Genomic DNA, 23883 nt, shown 5'->3' on the forward strand with positions numbered 1-23883 from the left:
CATTTAAGATTTCATTTGACGCCGACCCTGCACGTGGCATTGAATGTTCTTGCATCACCGACAGACAACTGCAGTAATATCAGACTGAGATGTGTTCCAGGTATACGTTGGCTATTTAAGTAATACCTGCTTGAAATAGAGTGGTAATTTACGCAGTTTTTTTGTGTAATACGACAAGCTTCGGCCATACATTATTTGAGAACACTAATAATGTATTTTAATACTCACAGTTCCTATCTATTGCATCGCTAAATAAAGCATCAATTTCCCGTATCCGTGCCAGTGTTTTTAGGGTTCTATTGAGATTGAAGCAGTTGTTCTGTGTCTGTCATACATGATAGCCTATACCTTCCACTAAGGGGTCAAGGTTTATGAATTGCCGGTGGTCGTCGTCAGCAAACTCATTTGTAAAACTGAGGTTTTTTAGCGCATGAAAAGGGACGAGAGGCAGTGGCAAGACGCGGACAAAGCGCTAACTTCCAACAATTTGTTTTATTCCACGAAGCGGTACACATATATATATAGGTAGCAGACATCTTTCGTGCTATGATGTCTCACATGCAAAAGTGAAATCAGAAGCTAAGAAGCTTTGTCAGAAATTAAACCTGAGTAAACTGGTCCGCGAAATCGAAAGTAAAAAATCTGGGAGCCTTGAAATGTTTCTTTTTTTCCATCAACACCCATAAACCAGAATGGTCGCAGCGTATTATAGTGTCGGAAGCTGCAACTTGGCGAAAGTCCGTAGGTTTCTCTCTTCAACGCAAGTTGAAATTGCTAGCAGGGAATGATCCTTTTCTGACCAAGAACTCAGAAGAAGTAATAGGTTACCTGAAGACGCATGTAGGCAGTAATTTGAAAGCTTTCTCTATAGGTGTAAAATATCTATATTATTCACTACCACATGATGAGTTATTACTATGTGTTCAAGAGGCTATTGATGTTTACGATGAACTGAAGTTTGTAAGCACCATCTGCATATCTACACAGGGTTTTCTTGAACTATTGTCCATGTATCTGCGATAGACGTTCTCCAAGTGGGATGCGAGTGTTTATCTTCAAAAACAAGGAAATCGCGTTGGCTCCTGTATTGCGCCAATCATAAGTGACGTTTATCTTGCTCGTGTAAACAGGATACTGGATGCTAAATTAGAAAACTCAAATGTAAAAACGGTGTATAGGTACGTTGACGACTACCTTGTGCTTCTCGATCCAAGTCCTAGCGGGGATGTCGCGCAAGTCACGATGTCACGCACTGTTACGCATGAAACGCCACAGGATGGTATTTTGCGAGTCCTCGATATAAGAATGTTTTTTGATGGACACCAGGTGTGCTGGGCACATGAACCAAGGGCGAACAGGCCGCTACTGCCATTTCCATCGGGCCACTCTAAGTTAGTTAAGAGTCATCGCAAAGTCAACCTTAATGGATGCGCTTCGCCACTCATGCCTCACAAGTGTCTGTCCAGTTTTCTGGCGCAAGTGGATCGCCTGAAACAGGCCAGTTTTCAGCAGCATATCATCACAGCTGTGGCCGAAGGTCTTCTTAAGACCTCAAAACGCGGGCGACAGGATGAGCAGTCTACTTCACCGGAAAATGCGCGAGTGAAGCAGAAACGCGCAATCATACCGAACAACCACGAAATCTCGCACAGATTGAAGAAGCTTGGCAATAACGCAAATGTAAGCGTCATCTTATCAGTGCCAATGAAGCTGTCCAACTTGGGCAAGGCCAGCTACTGTGGTTCTGAGAAGCCCAGTTTCCGGACAAATCACAAGGAATGCTACGTTATTTGTGACAACAACATCGTGTATGAACTGCCCCTGTCGTGCAGCAAAAAATACATCGGCCAAACGGGAAGGCACGTAAATGATAGGTTCCGTGAACACGGAAATAATGTGCGAACTGGAGGAGCGGGGCATCTGGCTTTTCACTGCAGAAAGCATGGGTGCAGTAGCGTTTATAGACAGTGCACGGTCATAGGAAGAAGCCCAACGCAAACAACACGTGAGATTATTGAAGCGGCGAAGATCGCTAGTTTGGGGAGCGCTTGTGTTAGCGCGCCTTCAATCGATCTTTCAAAAAAGAATATGATTTTTTCAACGTGACACAGAGGGTGGCCTGATGGAGATGACATTTTATTCTTGAAATTACATTTTTTTATACGTATGGTCGTTTTTTTATCTTCGATATCATCTTAACTTTCCATTACACATATCTCGTTGTCTTATTCGATTAGAAATCAGTACATATGCGCATGCGTACGGTGGTGTCTGTTGCCTATATATATGTGTACCGTTTCGTGGAATAAAGCAAATTGTTGGAAGTTAGCGCTGTGCCCGGGTCTTGCCACTGTCTCTCGTCCCTTTTTGTGCGCTAAAAAATGTCAGTTATGGAATACCAACGCGCCCTAACCTACGCTCTTTCATGTGTGAAAGTCACGACGCTCTCCACCCATTAGAAAAGTGTTCAGTTGAAAGACATCATTACCATAAAAGAACCTAAAAAATCCAAACATTGTCAACTTATTGATATGCATAAAGAACTTGCACTCATTATTTACTCATTAAATCAATTTACAGGTCGCGCTCAATGGTAGACGTAAACGGTGCAGTGCAATCGACGTGCAACACACGTTGCTATGCATGCGCCACTACGCTAGACATCGAATCGTTCATTGACATGCTTGAAGAAAAACAGTGCTAAAAACACAAGGCCGAAAAGGCGAACATGTACGATGGACAGGCGCTATAACAGAAACAAGGATGAGCCGAAAGTAATGTTTTCCTGGAGACATCAATCTATGAAGTAATACTGCGATTTTGTTTTGTCATTTTAAAGCATATTCCTAAATGTACTTCCTAACAACTACTGATTTTTTTTTTGCGCAAAATAAGATAACTCGATATGACTTTCACTGATTATGAGAAATCATTTTATTTAATCACTCCAGTCACGGAGGTTTTGCGTAATTGAAGAATACAGGAGGCATACGTGCAGACCTCGGCAAATATTTAAAAAAAAGATTCTACAGCTAAAATGGTTCCGCTCAAGCAAACTAGAATGTTACATGTCAAGAAAGGGGCCAGGAAATGACATACAATCTCTTCAGTGCTAATCGCTGCTTGCTTAAAAAAAGTATTCAACCATTATGCTGGGAAGACTCGGGAGAGAAGATCAAAGGCGAGTATTCATCAACCTTCAGTTTGCAGATGGCATTGTCCTGTTCAGCAACAATGGGGACGAATTAGAAAAAAAATGAGAGTACATTAAGAGAGAGAGAGTATAAGAGTGCGGTTAAAGATTAAATGCAGAACACAATGATAACTTTCAACAGCCTGGTAAGTGAAGGATTCAGGATCGCCAGTCGGCCTCTAGAGTGTGTACAGGAGTACAGGAGTAGTTAACTATGTAAATTACACACAGGAGACCCTGATCATGTGGAGCACATATACAGGAGGATAGAAATTGGTTGGTGTGCATTCCGCAGGCATTGTCAAATCCTGACTTGGAGGTTACCAATGTCGTCGAAAAGAAAAGAATATAATCAATGCATTCTACCGACGCTAATACACGGGAAGGAAACTTATACGTTAAAAAAGAAGCTCGAGAACAAGTTAAATACCGCACAAAGAGCAATAGAAAGAAAAAAATGTTTGGCGCAGTGCTAAGGGACAGAATGTGATCGGTGTGGATCAGAGAACAAACGGGGATTGCGCATATTCTAATCGATATGAATAGAAAAAAAATAGGCTTGGGAAGGTCATGTAGAGCGCAGATACGGCACCCGCAGACCAGCGCTGTAAGCAGCAGCCGCCGGCGAAGAACCATCCCACCCTCGCCTCACTCGCGAGCTTCGCGCGCGACAGATAAGGGCGCGCTTCCGTCCCGCCCTCGTCTCTCGCTCCAGCAAGATTGAGCCGCATTCGCCGGCTTCCCTCGCACTCTATTCGCTCGAACACACCATACGGCACGCGACAACGATTTCATCGCACTTCCACTTTATTCGGAAGCTCACGAACACGCAACACCAGAGAGATGCCTATATATATGGTGTCGCAATAAAAGATGAACACGGCAAGTTCCAGGCATTATGTGCCGTTCTCCTGCTCACATGAATTTCGATTTTGAACAATTCTTGTTATCGCACTTGAACAGCAACACATTTGCTTGCCTTAGGCTCCGTACTGCACAAAGACTCTTCTGAAATAAAATCACGTACATTTATGTTAATGTCTCAGTGGTCATTTTATCATTTATGGCTAAATAAAGGCACGGCCAGAGAGACTGCGCATTGCACGGTAATGCACGATTGATCAACTCACGAGGAAGCGCTACCCCCGCCTTGGAAATGGAGATGCCAGGAGGGAATCCCGGCGTACGGTAGGCATGGCTGGTCTTGTTGTCCCCGTAAACATAAGCCCTGACGGCGTACCTTCCTTTGCCCGTGAACTGGGTGAAGTAGCCGGTGTACCAACCATCGTTGGCCAAGAAATCAGGATCTGCAATATTAGTACCAAGGGCTGTTGAAAGCGCAATCAATTACGGACACATTTGAATCAATCAGTTTCTTGTGGTTTAATTGCTCTAGAGATGAGCCAAAGTGACGTGAAAGTAATTTTTTTCAGTTATCACGTAATATGGCTGATTTGGAAATTTCTGAATTGTGCATTTGTTTTCTTTTTGTAATATTATTAGGAATGCTCTTTACCTGTTAAAATTTGGGATCCCGTAAGTGACGATTGTGCTAGTTTTTGTATCGAAGATTTTATGCTTGCCAAATGCTTTACTGATGCCTACCGCTGCCGCACTCTAATTGAGTGTCGGCGATAGTGCGAAAAGCTGCGCATTTTAAAGCCTTTTTGAGTGGGTACGCCAGCTGGTCATTCGTCAGAGCCATGATTAACCCGTTCATGTTGTTTAAGCAGATTCTTCTATCCGCTGCGACAGCGATGGCCGGCGCCCTTCAAGATACGACCGGCAGCGTCACCCCTGCACTCCCTTTCATACTGTGTGGAGACTGCGCAAACGGACCACTGCCTCAGCTGGATTCTTGGGCAAGCCTTCACCGGAAACCAGCGCACACAACTTCCGTTCCACCCGACTACTTAAACACCCTCCTGCCCCGGGATACTTTCAGTGGGCACGCCAGCTGGTCATCCGTCAGAGCCATGACCAACCCGCTCATCTCGTTAACGCATGTTAGTAACACATACTCCTCCGTCAAAATGTCTCACCGCTGTCTAGCGCAGCTGGCGTGCCCTTTCAGGATTAGTACTGTATGCATGTTCTTTCAACAATTTTGCTCGCGTTGCTGCTGCTCAGTGGGGATATTGAATCCAATCCTGGACCCACTACTGAACAGTTTCTGAGGGAAATTCTTGATGGATAAAAGCGTATGCAGAAGCGATTAAACACCATTGAGTCAAAACTTGAGAACGTGGAAACTATAGCAGCCAAATATGCGGAACTCGGAGCACAATTTGAGAACATGCAAAGAACAATGCCGAATCTAGAAAAGAAACTAATTGATTTAGAAGATCTATTAGTCTTCGGCTTTAAAGAAGATGTGAACGAAACACATTTTTTGCTATTGACCACATTAATTGAATTATTTTTAAAGCACTTAGGTGTTCGAGTATCTTCTGTTGAAAGACTACACAGGATGGGCCGTAAGCAGGCAAAGAAGCATCGCCCTATCATTCTAAAATTTATAGACTAACGAGAAAAAAACAACCGTGCTGAGTAACTGCCACAAGCTCAAAGCGAAAATATATAAATTTCGGAAGATTTTTCAGCAGAGACGCGGCAGATAAGGAAGCACCTCTGGGACAGCACAGCTGACGATAGGAAAGCAGGTGCCAAAGTAAGGCTTCAGTACGACAAGATGTAGGCTGACAATCAGACGTATCGATGAGACAGCACTCAGATGAAGCGCATACCTGTCACCTTCCTTCGAGAAATCCCTAAAGGACTGCAATGACCCCGTTTCTGTATTAAAAAAAATGTTTCGGTGTCTAAACATAAATGCTCGGATCATAGCAAAAAAAATTGCCGAATTAGAGAGTATTGTAACTGCCAACAAACCTCATGTTCTAGTTACAGAAACCAGCTTGTATATTGATATCACCGACTCTGAAATAACACCTCGCGGTTACGGAATCTACAGCCATGAGAGGGATTCCCGTGGCGGCGGCGTTGCAATTCTCTTCCAAAAAACATTGAATGTTTCTAGGATGCCTAATGTTGCAGGAATTGAATGTGTTGTCGTGAAAATTTTTCATCACGAGTGTAATCTAATCATAGGAGGGTTCTATCGACCTCCAAATTGCGACATCACCTTCTTTCAAAATGTTAACGAGTTCTTGTGCGCCTACAAAAATAAGCGCTGCAGTATGCTACTTGCCGGTGATTTTATTGTTATTCTGTAAACTGGAATAACGATTTCCCTGAGCGCCTCTTAAGTGCTTCTGAACCTTTCGTAGATATAGTAGTGCTTCACAACCTTTCACAGCTTGTCAAAGAACCTCCGTGTATTCAAAACAACACACTATCAATTCTGGACCTTTTCCTTACATATACTGCCGTAGTCCGCCGCAGCCCATAAATTCAGATTTTCGAAGGTATATCGAATCACAAAAAAAACTGACCCGCCGTGGTTGCTCAGTGGCTATGGTGTTGGGCTGCTGAGCACAAGGTCGCGGGATCGAATCCCGGCCACGGCGGTCGCATTTCGATGGGGGCGAAATGCGAAAACACCCGTGTGCTTAGATTTAGGTGCATGTTAAAGAACCTCAGGTGGTCGAAATTTCCGGAGTCCTCCACTACGGCGTGCCTCCTAATCAGAAAGTGGTTTTGGCACGTAAAACCCCGAATATTATTATTATTCACAAAATTGTATACCTTACGTTGGAATTGAGTTTTGCTCCATAGATTAAAAAACAATTAACAATTTTCCCAGATTTCTCCAGTGCCAGTGATATTGATGTATCCGACGCCCTAGATGTCGCTTTTCCGGATTTTGATGCCATGTGTGAATCAAAGGAACATTCTATTCATGATATATGGGGATACTTCAAGTTCCTGGTTCTGAAGTGTATCCGTGATTTTGTATCTGTGAAGCGAAAAATGCTGCGGAAGCGCAATCCTTGGGTAACAAAAGAAATAGTACGAATAGAGCGGAAACTGAAAAAGGCAAGAAAACAACTCAAGCAGCGCCCGACAGTTCCCTCAAGCGATCGGCTTCGTCGCGTGCGTAAATTATTAGCTGATTAATTAAAAAAGCAAAGAATACTATAAAAAATAATACTAAAAATTTTCTCGTCTCATCCCCAGGAATGTTCTGTCAGCACTTATTGCCAAGAAAGAAGGCTGTAGCCAAACTCTGTGTCGGTGATACCTTTTTAACCGACAGTGCCGAGACTGCAGATGTGCTCAACCGATATTTCTGCTCAGCGTTTACGCGTGACGACGGTATCAGCCCACAGTTCCCTAGCTATGAACACATTCTGCCGATTGGTGATGCCACAATTACTGAGGAAGGAGTGTTAGCACCTACGCTTAATCTCGACACTAAAATATCGCCTGGAGCTGATGGAATCCGGAATGCGTTTCTTTCCCGGTGCGCCGAATGGTGTTCATAGTATTTAACCTTAATATTCGAGAAATCACGGTCATGTGCGGAAATTCCAACCAACTGGAAGTACGCGAAAGTCGTCCCCATACCAAAAACAGCGAATACGTCCCTGCTCACATCATACAGGCCAATATCTTTACTATGCCCATGCGCAAAAACCCTCGAACACATAATTTTCAAGCACATTTCCGCCTTTCTTAACGACAACGCAATAATTGACGCAAGACAACATGGTTTCCGGCGAGGTTTTTCTACTGTAACTCAGCTCGTAGAAACAGTTCACGACTAAGCGACAGCTTTTGATAGACAAGGCCAAATAGACCTAATATTTCTCGATTTTGAAAAAGCATTTCACCACGTCTCTCATTCCAAATTACTTCGTAAACTAAAACCCATTTTAAAGTACGGCGCCTTAGTTAACTGGATTACAGCATGCCTTTCATTACGGAAACAAGTGTTCAGGTCAACGATGCAGCTTCGACACCCGCAACTGTAGACTCAGACATTTCACAGGAATCAGTGTAAGGGCTGCTCTTCTTTCTTATCTTTATCAACGAGGTCATCAGCGACATACGCGCCAAGATAAAGCTTTTTGCAGATGACTGCTTTTTGTACAAATATAAATACGCAATTCAAATGATCTGGAAGCTTTAAACGCCGCGCTATCTACAATAGAAACATGCTGCTCGAAATAGCAGATGACTTTTAACCTTAAAAAGACTGTTGCAATGACCATTACTCGCAAAAAGAACCCCTTAACCCCTACCTATAGCATCAACAACCAGTCTTTATCAGTCGTACCTACGTACAAATACTTGGGAGTAGTAATAACATCAGATCTTAGGTGGAATGAACATGTAACAGACATTTATAATAAAGCAATGAAGAAACTAGGCTTTTTAGGCGATCAATGGGAAACGCTTTACCTGAAATAAAACTCTTAGCACATAAAACTTTCATCCGACCTATTCTAGAATACGCTGCGATTGTTTGGGATCCGCACACAAAAACCAACATCACTAATATTTAGAAAGTCCAAAGAAAATCAGCCAGGTTTATTTTCAATTCGTACAGCTGGCGCACATCCCGATCATCTGTTCTAGAAGCTGCAGAACTGGAAAACCTTGCAATAACGTGTTACCGGCACAGAATGAAATTTCTTCTTAGTGTATAACAATCAATTAGGAATAGAGAAAACAGCATATATTTTACCAGCTAGCCACCGCTGCACGCGCTCTTATCACAACAAAAAGGTTAGAGACTTTTCCTGAAGGACCAACGTATTTAAACATTCTTTTTTCACGCGCACGATTTCCGAATGGAACGCACTACCTGCCACAACTGTCGACTGTCCAGCGCTTTCATCCTTTCTTTCAACACTTTGTGAATAAACCATAGCGTTGATCCCTCGTTTTTACCAGTCAAATTATGATTGTGAAAGGTGTCCTTTATGTTGTTTGTCATGCAGATTCTTGTTCAGTGTCTGTTATCTTGTTTGATCCGATTTCATGGGTTTTTTTTCAGATGCCTACACCTGCTTAAGGCCTGGTAACAAGGCTGGCAGTACTTGTATAATAAATAAATCCCTTCTCCTTACACATGTCGCATACGAAGTGCAGAATATATATTGAAACAAAATTGATGAGGCGACCCCCGAGTTGACAAAAACCAACAGACCGTATTCATAGGATGCCGTTTCCGGCACAAAGACTACTCATCTGCTTTGAACATCCAGGGGAAAATTCTTGATCAGTTTTCTTTTTAAATTTTATTTCTCCACCAATCTCAGAGGTATTAAGGCCATATTCATTCCCTTTACACTTCCATCGCTGCCGGCCGCGGTAATCTTTTTGGTATCGAGGGCATACCAGCGGCCAGCGAACCAACTAATTGGGGTAATGTGATATGCTATGCATGGGAGAGATAGAGAAGTTAGGAGATTAGGTGAAGAAAGGAGGTTTGTAGTTTACAAAGCAGCTTACTTTAAATGCCTTCTGGGACACCAGCGACGAGCATTTCCACAGAGTTGGCTATAGACACTACGATACAAAACTGTGGTAGCAATCCTTACGGGAGAGCTGAAAGCATGGTCGTTGAGTCAGCTTGCGAATGGTGTTTGTGATGCTTGAACGTGCCTATACTTGGCCCCCCTTGCTTCGTTCCGCTTTGCGATGTTGTGAAATACTATTTATAGCAAAATATTGCTACGTAAATGCAGCAGTTCGCAATCATTACGCACTATCGCAAAGAATGCAAATAGCTCATTCATACTTGCGAATCGCAGAGGTCATGTGACGTAATCGCAAAACGACCCGTCGTTCATTATATCGCCACAAATAATCTCTTTGGTCGCAAAGGGCCAGCCCTGAGTCACTCACTCGCCGCTCGATGACTGGAGTAAAGGAGCTATCATCACGATGCCTTGCGTTATCCACAGAGCTATAACTCTTTGGAAATTCAGTAAAAATATACAACGTCAGATTAACGTTTGAAGCAAAAATTTTGAAAATATTTCTATCGTGGCCTGTCGGTAGCAGCACCGGAGCTCCAGAGTGGCTTGGTGGCAGGAATTTTGGGAAGAACTACTTGGCTGCAAATAGAGGAGGAGGCGCACGCAGCCTCCTGTCGCCTCGGCAGTGGAGCCAAGGAAGCCTTCGTATTTCTGTTACTCCTATGAAAATTGTCGAGGCGCAAACTATAGCGTTGCATATTCCTAGTGCACATAGGTTGGTGGCAGTGGAACAGGCACAAAAACAGAGGCAGTTTTACCTGAAGGACGAACAGTGATAGCACAGTTTAGAGTTGATCTATGCATGGTATACAAAAGCATACGAGGGTGCAACTTAGTAGAGCGACCCTGCACGCCGTGAAACACCTGCTGGGCATAATTAAAATATTGAAGGGATTTATGCTGGGCTGTAGGAAGAAAGCCCTGTCGGCTGCGATATGTCTGACGACGCTAGCATGATGAAGAAGGCCGACAGTGATGTTGCAGGCGCCCCATTTTGACGTTGCACGAGATGAGACAGAGGGGAAGCCATAGGCGATTGGAAAACTAATCTCAACTGTTTCACCTAGGTACGCGTGAAGGTTTTAAGGTTGCGCTATTCTGCCCGAAACGTGGACAACATTGATGTTAGAAATTACAGTGCGTTTTCACGTGGCAAGACCACGATATGATACGAGGCAGGCAGTACGTGGGGGACTCCGGATTATTTTGATTACCTTGGTTTCTACTATCTGCACCCAATGCACGGCACGGGGCCATCTTTGCATTTCGCCCCCATCGACGGACGGGATTCGATGCGGCACCCTCAGCAATCGCAGTGCAACGCCAAAGCCAGTGCTCGACTACAGCGAGTGTCGTTCAGGTGCATGGGAGGCTCTTCACGACGGCTCCGTGTTAGAGGACGCAATCGACCAAATTTCCGACCCTTCGAAAAACGAAAAATTTACTACTGGATGGATACCAACGAGAACAGTCCGTTGATACCATTGTATCGACTGTGAATGCCTTGCATTTGGTTTTCTCAGTCTTTAGGTTTTCCAGTGGAGACCATCCAGCGGAGCTTAACACAAATTCTGTCGCTCATCGATTGGCAGCCATAGACGGGACTCGCCATGCCAAGGCAAAGCTAGGCTGAGTTACGACATCAGACAGCAATCAACACTGAAGAAAAACCTTTTTTTCCACAAGTGGAGCTGCACCAGCAGCCGGAACGGCTACCGAATCCACGTGAATATATTTTTAAAATGCTCCTGTACAAAGGAATCAGGCGGTATCAGAGAAGGAGATGATGCTAGATACAGGCGGATCGTTCACCGCCTTATAAAGATTCCCAGTTACCTACTTATCGTCATCCAGGAACGCGGACCACGATCGAACGAAACGAGTGCGGGTATTGCCTAGAGAACAATCTCGATAAGGTGACTACCGATAGAAGTAGAATGCCCAAGCCTCGACAAGAGCGAGAGATACCTTATCGTAGGGATCAGACCGTAGAATGGACTGGAGGTGAATAAACTCCGCACACATCAGGGACCAAGGCCAGCGCCTATGCTTGCGGGATGGCTTAAAAGGAAGACTTACGTATAAGACTCATGTACGGGTTGAACTTCACAGTAGATTACAAGCCGAGCCTTCGCTATTGCCTGACTGCGCTTCAGCGACAAGGACTACGAAGTGGCCATCCAGGTGGCGGCATCCGACGACGCCTGCCGCGGACCGGCATATAGCATTGTCACCGGCACTCATTCTCACTGAACTGATGACACACATGAGTGCGTCAGCAGCACGTGAACATCGGTAAACGCGCATGATTGGAAAGCTTAAAACACGGTCATCACTTTCACAGGGAAGACGGGAACTTGGTTCATTCACTTTTACGCTGTTGAAGTGGTTCGGATTTGCCTCTCGACACGCCACTTGTGCTACATCTGCTACCAGCCAGGCCTCTACGCCAACGTGTGCCTCACGTAGGACGCTTAGGCCTGTTCGAACTATGCAGAAGTGGTCATTGCACATTTCCGTGCATGTGATCCCGAGTGTATGCTGTGTGGAGCTCGATCGGATCTCACGAGTACAGGGGTAAACTCAAGACAGCTGAAGATCACCCTCGCCGCGTCGCTATGCTGCGCGATGCTATTTTGGTGCTGCTAGATTCCACCCATCCTCGCCACGTCGCTATTCTGCGTGATGCTGTTCTTAACCTGCTAGGCTCCACCCACCCTGACCGCGTCGCTATGCTGTGCGATGCTATTTTTATACTCCTAGGCTCCACCCACCCTCGCCGCGTCGCTATGCTGCGCGATTCTATTTCTATGCTACCTAGGCTCCTCCCGCCCTCGCCGCGTCAATATGCTTCATGATTCTATTTTCATACCCCTAGGCTCCAACCACATTCGCCCTGTCGTTATGCTGCGTGATGCTATAACTCACTAGGTTCCACCCACCATCGCCGCATCGCTATGTTGGGCGATGCTATTTCTATGCCCCCTAGGCATAGAGAAAGAAAAAAAAGTATTTTCCTTCCTTTATGCTCTAATGCCCTAGGCTCCACCCACCCTCGTTGCGTCGCTATGCTGTGCGATGCTATTTTTATACTCCTAGGCTCCGCCCACCCTCGCCGGTTTCCTCTGTTGCGCGATGCTATATCTGTACCCCCTAGGCTCCACCCGCCCTCGCAGCTTCGCTATGCTGCACGATGCTGTTGTTATCCTGCTAGGCTCAACCTACACTCGCCGCGCTGCTATGCTGTGCAATGCTATCTTTATGCTGTGCTTTCACTCTCTCAGCAATATCTCCCTCTGCTCGGCGATGCTCCGGACGTCGAGAGAAACCCAGCGAGGTTCCAACAGCTCCTCTGTAAAATAAATGAACCAGTACTGTGGCAATCACAACACCTTTTGAAATTTAAACCAACAGAAGGCTGAGCTAGTTGGTAAGGATTCATTATGCAAAAAAGAGGTGAGGCGTGCAGACAGGACACAAGAGTAGAGACAACACGAACGCCGATTATCAACTCAAGGGAGCACTGAGGCGAAAAAGAAAGAAGACACAAAACTCATCTGCGCAAGCTCAGGGATGGTATCTTCACGTGTCAGTCGGGTACATGTGTCGGTCTACGTGAGAGATAACTGTTAAGGCCCTTAATCGGTTCCTTATGTAAGGCAATCGAACGCTGACTCACGCACGCACTTCCACCGTTATAGATATACCATGCCTCTACCGTAAGTCGCGTATCCTCATTCTTATGCCTCTACAATATCGCTAATTAACTCTGGCTTACAGTGACACTCTTGTCAATGCAGGGAAAGATTAGAAGGCGATCCACTGGTTAACGATCTTTTATGCGTCATTAGCCTTTGATTGATACACCACCCCGTTTGCCGTACGTACAACTGGCCACGGCTAAGGGGAATTATATAAACCACACCCATACGGCAGTCAGTAAACCTGTTGTTTTTATTGTACTGCACTGGACAAATATCTGTTCTTTTTTGCCTTTTACCCGCTCCTTTTTCCTCTGCACGGCAGCGCATATCTTAACCATCTTATTGGGAGCAGTGAAAGCAACATCATATCTACTTGCAACTTATTTAAGCCTGTGCGATACTGAATGAATGTACGGAATAGCCACTACTCTTTTTTTTGCTATTACTGCTTTCTGTAATCACGTCCGTAATCCTAGAAACCGACTTCTTTAGGGGCTCAGCCACAGCGGCCACTGCTACACTACGATAACCAGCTTCTAATAGGCGCAGTACCTGCGCAATAAAACCTCGACAGTTCCTATCTCGTGTTGTCCACGACCTCCTTCGCTCTTGTACCACTGATCGCAAGCTGTCCACCACCTTTCACCCACAAACGAATGGCTTTACGGAACGTCTCAACCGAACAATCACAGAGATGCTGTTGATGTACGTCTCCAACGATCACCGCGACTGGAACAGCCTGGTAGCTTACGTGACGTTCACGTATAATTCGTCAAGACATGACACCGCCAAATGTTCACCCTTTTATATCTTGTATGGTCGCGACTCCACATTGCCGTTTGACACCATACTTCCTTCTGTGCCGCATGTTCCAACAGAATACACACGTGAAGTAATCGATCGCGCTCACATGGCGACTCTTGTCGCCCGATCTCGTTTGTTAGCCTCGCAGCATATACAAGAGCGTTACGACCGCTGCCATCGCGATGTTATGTTTGTGCCAGGTGGTTGGGTGCTCCTTTGGTCACCATGTCGCAGGGTTGGCCTCTCCCAGAAGCTTCCCTCTCGCTGCACAGGGCCTTATGAATTCCTAAGCCAAGTTAACGACGTAAATTAAAAGATTTCGCCGCTACACTTTGATACATCCTCAAGTCAAACACCTGTTGACGTCGTGCGAGTTTCAGAGCTGAAGCCATTCTTCGCTCGCAATTCTTCGCCTACCATGCGCCGAGACGGCGCTTTACCATACGGGGGTCCTGTTACGGAAGGATGAAAGAAGAGACAGGAAGAAGAAGATGGTAGACGCTGGCTGCTGCGTGTTGTTGTTGGTCAGCCATCTTAACTATTCTGACTCATCCTTTATATATTGTTACGGTTAATGTCAAACCGGCTTTATTCAAGGAACGAGATTGATGGTAAAGTCAAGATGGCGTCCTGAGGCTGCACCAGCTCATGTCTTCTTCTTCTCCTCATCCGGCTCATGCCGTAGAAATCCCCAGTTGGCAGACGAAGCCCGCTGGGCAAGTCCAAATCACTCGGAATGCGTAGGCTGAAACCGCTTAAGACGGGCAACATGTACTAACTTGGTCGGGCTAGACCGACGACAAGCGGACGTCAAGCGTGCCACCACGTATGTCAAGTCACTCAAGCGATCTACAATGACGAATGGGCCCGTGTACTGTGGTAAAAACTTTTTCCAAAACCCACGTTTAGGTTGCGGAGTTCACAACCCCCCAAAGTCTCTTTGGCGCACGAGACAGACTGGTGTCGGCTGTCATAGCACTCTTTCGATCGGTGCTGCGATGCCACAGTACGAAGGTGAGCGATAGGCCTGGCTTCTTCGGCAAGACAAAGCGTCTTGGCAACAGAGTACTCGCTGTAAAAGTCAAACGGTAGTATAGTGTCAATGCAGCTTAGCGGTGAACGTGCGTAAAGGAGATAAAAAGGACTGCAATCGGTCGTCTCATGCTTTCAGGTATTAAAGCATAGGTGATGAAGGGGAGTACATCATCACAGTCCTTCTGATCGGAAGATACGTACATGGCCAGCGTGTGAGTTAGAGTTCTGTTCGTACGTTCTACAAGCCCTTTGTCTGAGGGTGATAAGGCGTTGAATGACGGAAATGACTGCAGAGACGAAGCAGTTCTTCTACGGCGTCCGCAATGAACTGACGACCGCGATCGCTAATGATGACACGGGGGGGACCTTGTCGAAGAATAATGAATCGAAGCAAGCACGTTGCAACGGGCGCAGCTGTTGAAGATGGTACGGCCGCCGTTTCCGCGTAACGAGTCAGATGGTGGACACATACGATCACCCATCGGTTGTCGTTAGATGATCGGGGAAATGGGCCCAGAAGATCGATACCTAATTGTTCAAATGGCAGGCGAGGCGGCGGGAGAGGTTGGAGAAGACCTGGCGGGGCGGTCGTAGGGCGCTTGTCGCGTTGAAATTGTACGCAACTGGCGACGTAGTGCTTGACTGTGTCCTGCATTCTGTGCCAGTAAAAACGCTCCTGTGTCCGGTTCAAAGTTCTGATGAATGCTAGATGGCCAGCGGTCACATCGTCGTGCATGGCTCTCAGTATGTCCGTTCGCAGACTCTGCGGCACCACCATAATGGAGCGTGTGCCTTTAGCCGAATAATTGGTCGTGTAAAGCATGCCCTCAAAGACACAAAATCGACCGGTGGCTCCAGGACGCGATGCGGCTACAAGCAGAGGTTCTAGACTAATATCATTTTCCTGCTCTGCTCTGAAAGTGATCGACTCTGGGAATGTAGAAGAAATGGGAGCATAACAGTCGCCAAAACTGTCTTCGTCACACTCCGTCGTCGTAAGAGGAAGGCGGGAGAGACAGTCCGCATCTGCGTGGCGACGCCAGGACTTGCAGGAAATAACAAAGTCGTACTCCTGCAGTCGAAGAGCCCAAGGTGCCAGTCGACCACTCGGGTCACGGACATTCACCAACCAGCTCGACGCGCCGTGGTCAGTAATGATAGTGAACGGGCGTCCGTAGATATAGGGCCGAAATTTGTGGACAGCGAAAACAGCTGCCAAGCAATCTTGATCGGTCACAGTGTAATTGCGTTCCGCCTTCGTCAAAGAGCGATTAGCATAGGCCACAACGTGTTCAGCTCCTTGATGACGTTGCACAAGTACGGCACCGATGCCGATGCCACTGGCATCAGCGTGCGCTTCCGTAGGTGCGGATGCATCGAAGTGACGCAATATGGGCCCTGACGTTAGTAGAAATTTTAGCTGGTGGAACGCGTCGTGGCAAGCCGATGTCCAGTTTAAAGGGACGGCTTTCTGGAGAAGAGATGTTAGGGGCTACACCACGTCGGTGAATCTTGGAACGAAGCGACGAAAATACGAGCACAGGCCCAAGAAACTCCTCAACTCCCGCACTGACTTCGGTGCTTCGAAGGAGCTGACTGCCTCAATCTTTCGTGGATCTGCCCTCACACCGTTTTTGTCGACCAGATGCCCAAGTACTAACGTCTCGGCTTCTCCGAAACGACATTTCTTGGAATTTAGGATCAAGCCGACTTGTTTGACACAATCCAGAACAAGATTGAGACGGCTGTTATGCTCACCCAATGTGCTGCCAGAAATCACCACATCATCGAGGTAGCACAAACAAATTTCCCATTTAAGTCCTCGGAGGATAGTATCCATGAATCGTTCGAATGTTGCTGGCGCGTTACAAAGGCCGAACGGCCTAACGTTAAATTCATAATGACCGCCTGGTGTCACGAAGGCCGTTTTCTCCTTATCGTCTGGGTGCATGGGTATCTGCGAATACCCTGATCGCAAATCCAGTGATGAAAAGTAGGCAGCGGAATGTAGACAATCGATGACATCATCAATTCTAGGAAGGGGATACACATCCTTTTTGGTGACCGCATTCAGTTTCCTGTAGTCAACGCAAAACTGCCACGATCCATCTTTCTTCTTTACTAAGATTACTGTTGCTGCCCACGGACTAGAAGACTCTTGAACAACTTTTCCGCAGCATGTCTTTCACGTGTTCAGCAATAACTGTCCTCTGTTGAAGAAACGCGGTAAGGCTTTTACCGAATGGGGTGCGCAGATCCGGTGTCTATTCTGTGGCGAGCACGAGAACGCGGGAGTGAAGCCTGCTTGTCGCCTTGTGTGAAATCGAACACAGAAAGATGTGCCCACAAAACTTGTGCGAGAGCGTGGCGCTCATGTGAGGGCAGTGGCTTGTTGATCATTCGTAGGATCTGCTCTTCAGAAATGCTTCAGTGGGGATCGCTAGTATAAGACTGCTCTTCCTCGCTTAGAACTGTAATGGAGCTGTAAGTAATCTCGTCAAATTGAGCAAGCTTCACATGACGCGGGAGAACGGCAGGGACGCAAGAACAATTGAAAGCCCACAAATTTGAGGCGCCATTCACTACTCTCACGACAGAGCGTGGTACAAGTACATCTTTCTTTGCGCAACTCGACGTAAGTGGCTGGACTTGCGCGTCAAACGATGAAAGGTCGGCAGCAGCGAAATTGACAGGGATACGCGACAGTCACCAAGGCGGTAGCAGCAAATCGTTCAAAACAACACAATAGTTTTTCACTGGTAAGGATGTGTCGGCAAGGGTGGCGAGGAGCGCGCTATTCAAAGTAATTTCGCCTGTGCCACAGTTAAGCATGCACCACAATCCTGAAGAAAGTCCATCCAGAGAATCACATCATGAGTGCATCGTGGTAGTACGAGAAATTCTGTTTTAAGATCTCCTCCGAATGGAACACTTGCAACACAAATACCACGGGGAACTAGGCACTCTCCACTGACACCACGAAGCGTCACACCATCATTCCACGGGAACATAACTTTACGACCCAGCCTCTTTTTGAAAGTCACACTCATGACGGAAACGGTAGCACCAGTATCCACTAATGCTGTTGCAGGTATACTATCAATTAACACACGCACTTTGTTCTTCTCCATCATAATAGGCAGACGAGTATAGAGACGCAGACTGTCCGGGGAGCTTACCTCCATCGGCAGCACCGGCTAGTTTTCCGACGGCGGTGGTGACGTAGCACGTCGCCATGGTGACGATGAATGGCGTTGGCGACTGGTTGGGGGCGTCAGGCTGCGGTCTGAAGCTGGCGAGCCACTCCTTCTACTATACTGACGGAAGGTATTCCGGGGTGGCGCGCCTGTGGTGTTTGCAGGGTCTGTCGGCCAAAGGTCGTCATAACTGCCACGTTCAAAATTAGGCCAAGTTGGCGGTGCGACATATGTTGTTGTCTGTGGGCGCCGGCGCCACAAACGAGCAATGTGTCCTGAGGCGCCAGAGCTGTAACACATTGGCGATGCGCGACCGACGTTCTAAGCATCGGAGTCAACCCTGGGACGCTGCGAATAATATACGCGATCTTCCGAATTCCGATTCGTGGTGGTAGCTTGACGATTTCGGTGATCATGCGTCATGTAGTCGAGAAAGGTACGTCGGTGCTGTCGCAACTGATCGAATCGACAGTCTGCAACGCCTCGCATGGCAGACAATGCGGACACAGCAGGTGCATGTTCTTGAGGTTGGTTGGAAGCGCAACCAAGCTGTTCGACATCCGCTCTTTTGGTGTGTCGTTCAAGTTCTTCGCGGACAATTTGCCTTATAGTTGCCGCAAGGTCAAATTCAAAACTGAAGTTGTCGTTTTCGTCAACGCTTACCACCGTTGTGACAATTGCTAACCTGCCAAACTTTGGCGTGACACGGTGCAGCTTCAAGGCCTCAAATGTGCGGCAATGCTTGATGAGGTCGGCGACCGAGGCGAGACTCCTTTCCGATTAAATAATTGTAAATATACTGGGCTATGCCTTTGAGAAGGTGTCCAACCTTCTGCTCTTCGGACATTCGAGGATTGACAGTCTTGCAAAGCTTAAGGATCGCCCCTATGTGCGTAGTACAGGTCTCACCTGGGACTTGAGCGCGCTGAAGCAATGTCTGCTCCGCCCGCTTCCTTTTCGTGTTAGGATCGCCAAAGGACTCTGTAAGGTGAGTAACGAAGCTGTCCCACGTTGTTAACGTATCTTCATGGTTCTCGAACCACACTAGCGCAGTGTCTGTGGGGAACAGATCCACATTGTCGAGCTAAGTCGTGGAGTTCCAGCCGTTGTACTTGCTCACACGCTTGTAGTGGGTGAGCCATTCCTCCACGTCCTCGCCCAATTTTCCACAGAAAGGGCGGGGCTCCATCTGATGCATCCAGGCGCCGGTTGTTCGCACTGGAGCAGCCAGAGAAGGCTGTTTGGTCGCCGCTGTGGGACATCGGGATCTCAAGTGGTGTTGGAGGCAGTCGAGCGAGGCGTCGGCTCTGGCGTGGCACTTGCTGCAGCAGCCCCGTCGTCTTGGTCGACGTACCCAGCACCTCTCCCGCAAAACTGTTACGGTTAATGTTAAACCGGCTTTATTCATGGGACGAGAGTGATGGGAAAGTCAAGATGGCGTCCTGAGGCTGCACCAGCTCACGTCTTCCTCTTCTCCTCGCCCAGGTCATGCCGTAGCAATATATTGTAAATAGAGTATTTCTATACTCGCAACATGCCCGTAATAATATGCTTGCTAGCGCTATAGCAAATATATTTTAACGCGATAGCGTTAAGGAGCTCGTGACGCAGAAAAGCCGGTGTGGTCGGTGTCGGCGTTGGCCGTGAGCGATAAATACCGGGAGGCACATTATGAATTAAAAACAACTTGCAAAATGGGCTGGGTGGGAATCGAACCAGGTTCTCCGGAGTGTGGGACGGGGACGCTACCACTCAGCCACGAGTTCGTTGCTTCAAAGCGGTACAAAAGCGCCTCTAGTGAATGCGGTGTTGCCTTCGAAACGAGCCGTAGAATGTTATTTATTTATTTATTTATTTCATACATACTGCTAGCCTCCATTTTGAGGCTGTTGCAGGACATGGGAAAATACATTGCATCAAAATAAGAATGACAAACTTATACACTTGTTAGTATTGTAGTTTACAAGTAGACGTAGTGGAGTAATACAACAAAGGGTGTGACCTTCCTGAGTCAGGCCTTAAAGGTTAATGAACAGAAATACAGAAGCATAAGATAAACAACAAAAAAGTACATCAAAACCAATTAGAGACAAAATGCGGGGTCTGCAGGCGATACTGGTAAATCAAGATGCGCATTCATAGACATATTTTTCCAGCATAGGAAGGAAATCGTCAAGTGAGCAAATTATGATATCACTAGGCAATGAATTCCAGTCTCTGATTGTCTGGGGAAAGAAAGAATACCTGAATGTGTCTGTGTGGAACCTGTATTCAATTAAATGTTTATGATGTTTAGTTCTAGTGTTTCGCTGTTCAGTGAAAGATACATATGCACCACTGTTTAATTTGTAGACCCCGTTAAGGAGGTGGAACAGAAACTTGAGGCGTAAGTATTTCGCACGCTTGTAAATAGTCGGGAGACAAGCTTTATCAAGGAGTTCTGTCGGAGAATCATTACGGTTGTACCTATTATAAATGAATCTGATGGCTTTTCTCTGTATTGTTTCTAGGCGTTTTATGCACTGTTTGGTATGTGGAGACCAGCAGGTAATACCATATTCTAGTATAGGACGAACGAATGAGGTGTAGGCTAGCATCTTAGTGTCTGGTGAGGCAGATTTTAAAGAGCGTTTAAGCGAACAAAGTGTTGTAAATGCCTTAGAAGATATGTGTGACACATGCTTGTCCCATTTCATGTCAGATGATAGGACAATGCCCAAATATTTATAATCATCGACTATCTTTAATTTTTGCTGTTCGATCGTGTAGGTGAATTCTAGTGGGGTTCTTTTTCGGCTTACTCTCATAAAAACAGTCTTGTCTAAATTAATCTTCATTTGCCATGCCTGACACCAATTTGCTACTTGCGCAAGTTCGTGATTTATATTACTTGATCATTGTGGTTCCTAATCTCCCTATATATAATTCAATCATCTGCAAACATGCGCATCGTTGATTTTATGTTATCTGCCATGTCATTGATGTATAGTAAAAAAAGAATTGGTGCTAAGACTGTTCCTTGTGGTACTCCGGATGACACTTCTACCCAATCAGATTGCTGACTTTCGATTTCTACGTACTGTTGCCGACCTGCAAGATAAGCTTTTATCCAGTTTATTATGCTGCCAGATCCAAGAATGTGTTGTAGTTTGCCCAGGAGTTTAGGATGGGATACCCGGTCGAAGGCCTTCGATAGATCTAAGAATATTATGTCAGTCTGCCCGCGGTTATCAATTGTTAGAGCGAGATCATGCACAGTTTGTGTCAGTTGCGTAACAGTAGACAGTCCTTTTCTGAAACCATGTTGGTTGATGCTAAGCAAGTTATTATCTTCCGCAAAGGTTACGATGTGTTTTAGTATGATGTGTTCGAGAATTTTGCAAGATGTGCAGGTTAGCGAAATCGGTCTATAATTTGATGGGCTTGTTGCGTCACCTGATTTGAGAATCGGGACAATCTTTGCTATTTTCCAGTCTTTGGGCACGTCAGACGATTCTAGAGATTTTTTAAAGATAAGTAAGAGGTATTTAGAGACCCATTCTGCGTATCTCTTGAGGAAAGTATTGGGGATCCCATCTTGGCCACAATATTTTTTAATGTCGATGTTAAGCAGCAGTGAAAGTATACCTGATTCTGTTATCTCTATATCACCAAGTATGTCGCCGGTTCCCCTCGGCTGATGGTTTAAATCTGGTGAAATTCCGTTGTCTTGTGTAAAAACGGATTTAAAAAAGTTATTAAACTGATTTGCTCTTTGGAAAGCATCCTTCTGCGGCAAATTGCTTTGCTTATGCACGTTCGCGTTAAAATATCTCCAAAATTTTTGAAGAGCCGTCTTGATGAAGTTGCTAAGTGTGACGTTCATGTACGTATGTTTTGCTTGCTTTATCACTACTTTCAACTCATGTGCCAATTTTCTAATTTTGTCAGAGAAACAGGGATTTGATGTCTTACCCTTAAGTTTCCTCAGCCTTGACATTTTACGTTTCATATGTATTATATTCCTTGTGATCCAAGGGTTTCTTTTGTGCACTTTCTTTTTTTTCATGGGTACGAAGTTTGATAAACATTCGTGTACATAGGTCTTAAATTTCGCCCATAATTCATCTACTGTCACAGAATTATCATGGAAAAGACAAGAAAAATTGGGGTAGTGATAATCAAAAAAGTCAAGAATGCCGACATCATCTGCGTTTTTCCAATCATATATTCGTGTGATCAATTTTTCTGAGCGTGCTGACGACGGTAGTGATAGACAACATTTGGTTGCCTTGTGGTCCGAAATTCCGTCAATTATTTCCCATGATATGTCCTCTACAGGAATGTTTTCACTCACAAAAGTTAGATCAAGAATTGTGCTGCTCGACAAAGTGACACGTGTGGGTTGCTGAATGATTTGCTTTAAACCACTATTGAAGGCCATATCAAGTATCGCCTCAGCGCTGTCCTTATCGATAACACCAGCATCGTACGAATCCCATCTTATACCTGGTAGATTGTAATCCCCCGTAAGGACAACCTTTTTGTCCCCTTGAAGGTGACGCTGCATGTAGTCAGACAAGATATGTAATGGCTCCGGGCCAGAATTCGGTGCTCTGTACATTGTACCAACATAAAGGGAATATACGCCGATCGTGATCCTACAAAACAGTGCTTCTGCGCCGGTAATGTTAGGTAGCGGTGTGGTCTGAATGTCGTCTTTCACTAAAATCGCGACGCCACCGCCACGTGTACATCTATCCTGACGAAGAACTATATAACCTGGGGGAAATATATTGTTGGACAAGATACATGATGACAGCCAAGTTTCACTAATGGTTATGATATCAGGTTCATGTTCAAGAGACAAGGCCTCAAGTTCTACCGTCTTATTAACTATACTCCTGGCGTTGATATTAAGAATAGTTAGTTTTTTCTTAACTTAGCAGGTTGCCGTTCGGCAATTCGAGGAGACACTTTTTTTACTGGTATTTTCTCGCCTAATTCTTCATCCCATGCAAAGAGTTCATCATTTACTTTGATCTTATCGTAAACGAGTCTGACCTTTTCATGCTTTTCTCTATTAAGTTTGCAACTATCCCAAAGTTTTTTTCTTATATTGCGTACCGCCAGAGAAAAATCTTCGCTGACAGAAATTTTGGAACCCTTCAGTCTAAAACAGTTCTTAAGTATCTTGGCTTTGTCTCTGTAATCGAACAGCTTGAAGATCACGGGGCGCGTTTTGTTAGCCTTCTTCCCTCCCAAGCGGTGAATTCGCTCGAAACCGGAAAACGTTACACCAAGCACTTCTTTAATTAGTTTAGTGCTAACCTCGTGTTCTAGGATTTCCGATGTTTCATCCTCGAGTTCACTTAGTCCGTAAATAATTAGGTTCGACCGTCTGCTTCGGTTTTCTAGGTCGTCAATTTGACGCAGAAATGATTTCATGGTCTTTTCCAGTTGCATGCACTTTTCCTCGATGGTTGACATACGACTTTCAAGCTGTCCTAAAAGATCTA

At 45.7% G+C, this 23883-nt stretch overlaps 1 protein-coding gene across 1 annotated transcript in view; it reads right to left on the minus strand.

The window, feature by feature from the left end:
* The window catches only part of LOC142558367 (calcium-activated chloride channel regulator 1-like), a 182623-nt gene that overhangs the window by 3164 nt on the left and 155576 nt on the right, over positions 1 to 23883 (minus strand). Inside the window, exon 10 of the mRNA XM_075670509.1 lies at positions 4324 to 4500. Coding sequence (XP_075526624.1) covers positions 4324 to 4500 — 177 coding nt within the window. The remainder of the gene's footprint in view (positions 1 to 4323; positions 4501 to 23883) is intronic.

This window comes from Dermacentor variabilis, chromosome 9, assembly GCF_050947875.1.
Source record: "Dermacentor variabilis isolate Ectoservices chromosome 9, ASM5094787v1, whole genome shotgun sequence".
In the NCBI taxonomy this organism is placed as follows: domain Eukaryota; kingdom Metazoa; phylum Arthropoda; class Arachnida; order Ixodida; family Ixodidae; genus Dermacentor; species Dermacentor variabilis.